Consider the following 8,501-nt stretch of genomic DNA (forward strand, 5'->3'; position numbering starts at 1 on the left):
TATTTGGAGTCTCTCTAACAGGCTAAAACCAAAAAACCTTACAGTTTATTTCTGGAGAAAAGGTGGGCAAAGGTTTTTGGAGGAATGACATGAAAAACTGTGGATGACTTATATTTACTTGGCATTGGAAACCATTACCTGCAGATGATCAGGCCTCAGATTTGTGTAAAAGTGTAGTCTTTTTTTTTTTTTTTTTTTCCCCTGTATCAGGAAGAAAAATAGATTTGTCCAGACAAGTTTTGGTTGCCAGGTAGAATGTTTTCAAGAGGTTTTGATATATGGCTTCTCTCAAACTGTTTAACTTGAATTTGTTTGTCTTTTGTTGATCTGAAGAGTAACATTGAGTGAGTCAGACAGGAATATACTACCTAAGTAATGCTGTGCTTTTCTTAGTGCATACCAAGAAACACATATTGGTGATTTGTCTCATTACTGATGATACTAATTTAATCTCTTGGTTAAGATAGTTTCTGCCAGATTAATTCAGGATTAAGTACACAAATAAATATATTATACTTAATAATAACTATCTTATAGGGAGATTCTTTAAGACTATGTGAATATTCCTATTTGCCGTCAAATTTGCATCCACCATATTTAGCATCCTTCTTAGCTAAATAATCATTTTTATAATAATTGCAGTTTGATTTTTCTAATTCCATCATTCCCTCTGGATTTATTGGTTGGCAATAAATCTACTGTGGAACACAGTATTTCCTTAGTCCCCATTTATTTATTCCTTTATGCCAGGATGAGCTTGTGAATTATTATTTTACTCAAAGCTTACGTTCCTATCATTTCATGCTCAAATTTTCTGAGACATTAAGAACTCCTTTTTCTGAGACATAAGAACTCCTTGAAGCTAGTTCCTGGGTTCTTTTGATGTGCACCCATTACTCTTTGGGCCCTTTTTACTTTCTGGTGCAAGATGGTGCTCCAGATTCATCTTGTATTTTCCCCGCCCAATCTTGGAATTAATGATTTTTCCAAGGAGCTCTGATTTCTTTTAGCGAAGAACAGAATTTAGATACCAAGATCTGGGTGCTAAGTGTGTTCACTGCTACTAGAGTGTCACTGCTTCTAGGCCCGATCAGCAGAATTAGGAACTATGTATTCATATGCACACAATACACACAGCTGTATCTGTTTCTATCACTCTCCGTGTATTAAGTACCCTGAATTCACTCTGATACTTCCAATTCCAGTCCAATACCACAGGGTTTATTTTTGCCTTCCCCTTCCCCATTATTCTCAGTGTATTTATTTGCTCAGTTAATCTGGTATATAACCAAACTCCCAGTCTCTTGGCCCAAATAAAGGGGAACTGGGGGAAAGAAAAGAAAGAAAAGGCCAGCATGGTCCCAGACATGCCAGCTCCAATTTCCTGGTTTATCAGCCCGAGGGTGATACTTTTCTCCCCTAAGTTGTACACCCACATTTTCAGTTTACAGGTTCCATAGGACATCACCTTAATTGTATCGCTGACATTTGGTTGAAAATATAACTAGTTGTCATTTTACCCCATCCGTATTCTTCCTCTAATATCTTAAGTCAGTGGTGGCACTCAGGCTAAAAATTTCAGTTGCTTTGAAAGTTTCACTTCCTAATTCCACACACACAAGCTATTTTGTGTGCCATGACCTTTAATTCATCTTTGTATTCCCAACATCTAGTGTGTATTACCTCCTTGTGACTATGTTGCATGAGGTAAACATACATTTGGGGGATAGAGTCAACTCTGATAGCTGCTAACTAAATGGCTAAATCTACACCTTTTCCATCCACCTGTAATTTATAGAGTTTCCATCTCCTAACCGTAAGTCTTTCCTCTCTCCAAATAATCCTTTATATATATATATTTTTTAAATATTTTTATTTATTTCTAGGAGAGAGAGAGACAGTGTGAGCAGGGGAGGGTCAGAGAGAGAGAGGGAGATACAGGCTCTGAAACAGGCTCCAGGCTCTGAGCCGGCAGTCAGCACAGAGCCCAACGCAGGGCTCGAACCCAAGAACCGCGAGATCATGACCTAAGCAAAAGTCGGACGCTTAACCAACTAAGCCACCCAGGCGCCCCTAATCCTTTATATTGTAAGTATCCTAAAATTGATGTCATCCTGCTCAAAAAGCCTTCAATGTCTCCTCACTGCTTTCAGAATCAAATCAAACTATCTAGAAATAATAATCAATGCTTCCCATTCTCAGGGTCTAACTTACCTCTCCACTTCATCTCTCATTTATCTTCTTTTCCCCTCAGGCTTGACACATGAACATATTTTTGAAAATCAGCACTTTTCATATGATTTTCACTCATGATGTAATGCTCTGCATCTTTTTTCATTTTATTTCTTTTATTTTTGAGAGAGGGAGAGCGTGAACAAGTGGGGGAGGGACATAGAGAGGTGGGAACAGAGGATCTGGAGCAGACTCTGCGCTGACAGGAGAGAGTCCAATGTGGGGCTCAAACTCACGAACCACTGAGATCATGAGATGATCCAAAGTCAGATGCTCAACTGACTAAGCCACTCAGGTGCCCCTCTGCTTCCTTTTTGTCCATATTAATATTTTACTTGTCTTTCAAACCAAGTGTAAAGATCATTTTTACCATGAGTTTCTCTTATTTCCAAGCACCCCGTTTTCTTATTCCTATGCACTATTGTGCTACTTAAATTCTGCTCTGTATTACAGCTAATTGCATGCATCTATCTCTCCAACTAGATCAGAAAATACCCTTAAGATCCCCCCCCCAAAAAAACCAACCTTATTTGCCTTTAAATCTCAAGAAACTGGCATAATGTACTACACCCAATAGATGCTCAAAAAAGCATTTTGCTAATAATTGGCAATGAAGAATTTCAATGTTCCACCTCACCTTCTAGTTAGTCCTTAATGTTCATAAGCCTGATTTCCCAGTGATTAGCCACTCTAATGAAACCTCTGGACAGTGATAATAAATCCAAGAAGATAGAGCTTTACATGCAAGAGCATGCAGGCAGGGACTAGATGGGTAACCTGTGTGTTGGTAAAAGCTGGTTATAGTAGATGTCGCATTAAAGCAGTGTGCGGGAGAGAGCCACAATCCCTGGCAGTGCTGTAGCACTGCTTTACTGCAGTGTGTTCTTACGATTAACATGCATATACTCTCCTGTGTTGTACATTTCTGGGTAAGCCAAACCTAGGATAGGGGCTAGAGGAAAGATTACCCCTTCCCCTCCAAGAAATGCATATGCTCAAGAAAAGGGAAGGAGGAATTCAACTCACTAATCAGACTCTTCATGTTTCTTCATTTTCAAAACAGCGATTAATTCACACTGTAGCTTTTCCTCCCATTCCTTAGAGAAATAACCAGGCTCTTCCATGCATGGACAGCAGCAGCTCCTTGCTTGATCCCTTTCCAACAATAGTTCATATATTGAAAGCCAACGTGTGTGCCAAGGCAAACTACTTACTGTTTGAATCTTCCTATTTGATGAGGCAGTCTAAGCCTAGAAATAGACACCTGGGCCTCAACTCCTTCAGTAAGTTTTTCTCAGCAGCTCAGACCCAATGCCCAGATAGATGCTTTCTCTGTCTGCCCTTACATGCCTTGATAATAAGTCTAGACATTAGCCACGGTAATATGGCGAGAATGGATTAAATATATCTCCTTTATTTCTACATATATCTCAATGAGAAATGCAAAAAATCTTGATATCAAATACTTTTTAATGCTTGTTTTTGTTAAATGCAGTGTGCCTTATTTTAACATTTATTTATAATTTTTTAATGTTTATTTATTTTGAGAGACAGACAGAACGTAAGTAGGGGTGGGGCAGAGAAAGAGGGAGACGCAGAATCTGAAGAAGGCTCCAGGCTCTGATCTCTGAGCTGTCTTCAGAGAGCATCAAGAGCCACATGTGGGACAGAGCAGAAAGCAGAGGTATAGTACATAGAGCCTAGAGCCTAGGGAGAATCAACAGCCTGAAGAATCCTTGATGGCTAAAGAATCCTTGAGGTTCGTTATATTTAAGGGGCTTCATCCTACTGAGACCCCTGAAAAGCCACAGACACATCTTCTCCTGGGGAAATTCCCTGAGCCCCTCCATGCTGTCGTTGTGGCAGAAACTTCTTCTTTTACTGAAGTTAAATGGTTTTCCCTGGGTCTCCATTCATGATGCTCCTCTCATGATCCTCATTTCTACTATGTTATCTTATCCATTTCTCTCAGTCACCACAGACACACTGATCTCCAAATCTGTACTTATGAGAACAAGCTTCTGCATTCAAAACTCAAATTATCAATCCTCTTTGGTATCAACTACCTCTATTAGATACAACATATTGGTAATAAGACATTAAACAGTGTCCTTTCTTTTTTCTCCACTCCAAACTGAATTCTTCTTCTGCATCCCTAAAATATTCATGCATTTGAGGTAGTTAAAAACATGTTCACAAATCCTTTATATAGTCCTCTTTTCAAGAGGTGGAGCTGGAGTGTGCACTTACTGACTTGTATCTCATGAGGATATGGCAGATGTGACAGTATTTGACTAAGACAAAAAGACACTGTGGCTTCCTCTTTGCTCTTTCTCTTGGATAGCTCACTGTAGGGTAAGTCACCTGCTATGTCACAAGGATACTCAAGGAGACCCATGAAGAGGTACAAGCAGTGGGGATAAGGCTTCCTGTTGACAAATAGTGGGGGACTGGCTTCACCTTTTTGAAAGTAGAGCCCCAAGGAAGCCTTGAGATCACTGCAACCCCAGCCAATAGCTTGATTGCAACTTTATGAAAGACCCTGAGCCAGAGACGCCCAGCTAAGCTACATCTCCTGACCCAAAGAAACTCTAATAAATGTTTGTTGTTTTAACTAAATGTTGGGGTAGTTTATATTGCAGCAATGTATCACCAATATTGCATCCAAACCAGAATCCAAGGAATAGATATGATGAAAGGAAATGAACATTTTAACTGAACTCTTTCCACTTACCAACACTTGTCCTCCTCCCTTCTCAGTGACTAACACCACAATGTACCCAGTATCCGATATGAGAAATTGGGATTTCTGTGGAAGCCATAGTGATCCTTCTTACCAACTGCTTCACTAAGTTATCATTTTTTCTCCTGTCACTTGAACCTATCCCTACTCTTAGTACTTTAATTCAGAGCCTTTATCAGTTTTCGATTATTGTAACATAGCTTTTCAACTTTTCTCCTTTCTTACAGTCTTTCCCAGCTCTATTCCATTCTCTACACTAATGCCATCAAGACCTATTTCAAAAGCCTATCTGATCATGTTGTTTTTATTAAAATTCACTACTAGTTCCCACATGGCATAGGACAACATTCAAATGACATAGAATGGCACCTCTGTCCCTGTCCTATATAGCTTCTTCTCTCAAATCCCAAGTTCAGAGCCTATAATCTGGCCATCTTTCACCTTTGCGTGTGCTTCTTTCTTTTTTGTCAAAGATCTTTCATTCTATCCTTATAACTCTTTCTCACTTCAAAAAGACTCACCTCAAGCTTCACCTCAGACAACTTTCCTTAATTATCAGGTTCAGGTTATATGGCTTTCTTATGTTACTTTATCACAGCACTTACCACATAGTTCAATATTATGTCCTCCACCAGAATGTGAACTCTTGGAAAAAATAAAATCTATCCTTGATACCAGACCTTCATTTAGGCATTTATCCAACTTATACCTAGTAAACAACTGTAAGACAGAATATTAGGTTAGGTGTTTGCGAAATAACTGTGAATAAAACAAGTATGTGCCTGCTCTTGCAGAGCGTATAGTCTATCCGAGAAGAAAGATAGTAAGTCAAATAAACAAATACTGTGGTATGTGAAAAAAAAAATATGAGAGTAACAATGGGGACCTACTTAAGATTGTGTGGTACACAAATACACTCATACATTTACTGAACTAAATGTTTTCTAAGAGGTATGTATAAATTATACCTTCACCACGGGTGTAAATGGACCAGGTCCATCGCATCCTTCCCAACACTGACTCTGCTTGACCCAGGGTTGCCACAAACCTTCAATTTGTGGGAGGGAAAAAGTACTATCTGCAAAGTGCAACAAGGAAAAGTGCAATAAAATGAAGCTTGTACCAAAGATCAAGGAAAAACAGGGATCAAATACGCACTATAAATAAGAGGCTTGATTAAGCACAAATGAAAAACTAAGACTAGATTTACATATTTATCATCAGCATTACTCAAATATATGGCTAAGATAATTTCAAAATAATCACTTGTAAAACCACCCATTTTACTAAGTAAAAACTAATATTAAAAATTGAAAGCCAAGTTTTTCTGGTATTTAGAAGTCTGAAGAAATCATTGTCTAGCTTTTTTTAAAAGAGCAAATTCCAAGGGAATCCCTGCCTCTCCCTCTGTTTGCTGTCAAATGATTCACAACTAAAATATGTCTGGGAAATGGGAGTATGTGACAAAATTAAAAAAAAAAAAAAAAAAGCTCTATGTTTAAAAAGGGAATGGCAGGGGGCGCCTGGGTGGCTCATTCGGTTAAGCATCTGGCTTCAGCTCAGGTTATGATGTCGCAGTTTGTGAGTTCATGCTCTACACTGGGCTCTCTGCTGTCAGCATGGAGCCTGCTTTGAAATCTCTGCCCCTCCCCCGTGCTCTCTCTTTCTCTCTCAAACATAACATTTAAAAAAAGGGAATGGCAGGATGAGGAAGTCATATATTAAAATACATAAAACAAGTTTACTAATTACTCATTAATTTAAAAATATGTTATAACTGACTAAAAAAATCAAAATAAAACTTAGTAGTTGAGGATAAAAAATATTCAACTGTTACTTATAATAGTTGAAAAGATTTCTCAGACTAGTTTCTTATACTAGTATAAAGCACATTTAAAAATCCCCAAAACAAGGCAGATGTTACTTTGGATTACAAAACTTGTATTTTACAAATGGTGCACATATTTCTGAAACGTTCAATGCACATTAAAGAACAAAGATACAAAAATTAAATAAGTCCATTCCTTCTTAAGTCCAAATTAAATAACATCAGATGATGATGAGCTTTTCCAAATTCATCTTTGTAGTCCTAGGAAATTTAATCAGTACAAATACGAAAAATAGCTTATGATTTACCACATATTAACCTTGTCAGTTGAAATAGAGATTTTTCTGGAAAACATGATCATCTCTGCTTTCAGTAGCATATTTTAACACTCAGCTGAAATTTGTCCCGGGGGGGATAGAGATATTGATCACCAAACCAATAACACGACAGAAGGTTTGCTTTTTTTTTCTTAAACAAACTGATAGTTGACCAACAAGAAAACTGTTAACTTGTGACTTTTCAGAGGCATGGAGTTATTTATTTTTAATTTTTGGCTCTGCAACGAAATTACATCAAGATTTAAAGATATTAACTTTATTAACTTGCAACAATCATCATTTTAAAAGAGTATATAAAAACTGTCACAATGTGTCAGAAGCAAGGTATATGTTGTTCAGAATTATTTCTGACAGTGCCAAGATTCGGCTTTTTGAGCCAATCTCAACAGATTGGTGATATAATTCAATTATTAACATAACACACAATGATAAATATTGCTCTTGAAAAAAGCAAATGATTTTCCTATTTACAGTTTTTGGAAAAAGTCTATTATAAAAATATTTGTCTTCTCTATATGTTTCCCTGCCATGATAATGTTAAAACAGATCTAGATTCTCCTCAAACGTCAAGAGGTAAAAGTATAACATTCCGTTTTAGCTGACACATTCCTTTACATAGCCAACATATTTTTTTCAAGGCACTCTAAGAACTCTCAAGGACACTCAAAGAAAAATGTTCATCTTGTCCACTGATATTCTGGGCATATTTTCCCTCAAACTTTTCTACATTAAACATTGTTACAACCAGTTTTTCTTCATTTTCCATGGTAGAGTCCTTAAGTTATTTTTCTCTTATTTGGAGCTTCTCCTTCATTTTCAACTTGCTGAGCAGGCAGACTTTTGGTTTCCATGGAAACTGGATTCCTGCGGCTGCGTGTTGGCATTCTTGTTCCACCAACCTAAGAGAGGAGGCATAGTTTAATATGTTTACAACATATTTACATGCAGTCAACTTCATATTATTTATATTTGTACTAATTACCTTACAAATGGTCCTTTATATATTTTTAATCTCCAGCCACCTGGCTGCTTCAAAACAAACTTTAATCTGACACAGTGTAAAGTACTAAACTTTCAAATAGCAATCAGGGAAGGAACAGGTCAGGGCACATAGAGAGAAGTGAAAGGAGAAACTACTCTGCGTGTTAAACCTGGAAGAGAGTGAATGTTAAATTAGAAACGATGGGATGACAGGCCTTTTTGGAATACTACATGGCAATGAGAAACAATGAAATCTAGCCATGTGTAGCAACATGGATGGACCTTGAGGGTGTTATGCTGAGCGAAATAAGTCAGGCAGAGAAGGACAAATATCATATGTTTGCACGTATAGGAGGATTAGGAGGAACTTGACGGAGGA

At 37.6% G+C, this 8,501-nt stretch overlaps 1 protein-coding gene across 8 annotated transcripts in view; it reads right to left on the reverse strand.

Moving 5' to 3' along the window:
- Positions 1-7,317: 7,317 nt before the first annotated feature.
- Positions 7,318-8,501, reverse strand: part of ICE2 (interactor of little elongation complex ELL subunit 2) — a 65,443-nt gene continuing 64,259 nt past the window's right edge. For 7 of the 8 annotated variants that reach the window (XM_039230602.1, XM_039230605.1, XM_039230604.1 and 4 more), the window contains one exon: positions 7,318-8,040. In XM_039230602.1, the coding sequence (XP_039086533.1) occupies positions 7,918-8,040 (123 nt within the window). In that variant the 3' untranslated portion in view covers positions 7,318-7,917. The remainder of the gene's footprint in view (positions 8,041-8,501) is intronic. The other variant, XR_005528191.1, reaches the window with a different exon arrangement.

This window comes from Hyaena hyaena, unplaced genomic scaffold (assembly GCF_003009895.1).
Source record: "Hyaena hyaena isolate Hyena2069 unplaced genomic scaffold, ASM300989v1 scaffold_49, whole genome shotgun sequence".
In the NCBI taxonomy this organism is placed as follows: Eukaryota; Metazoa; Chordata; class Mammalia; order Carnivora; family Hyaenidae; genus Hyaena; species Hyaena hyaena.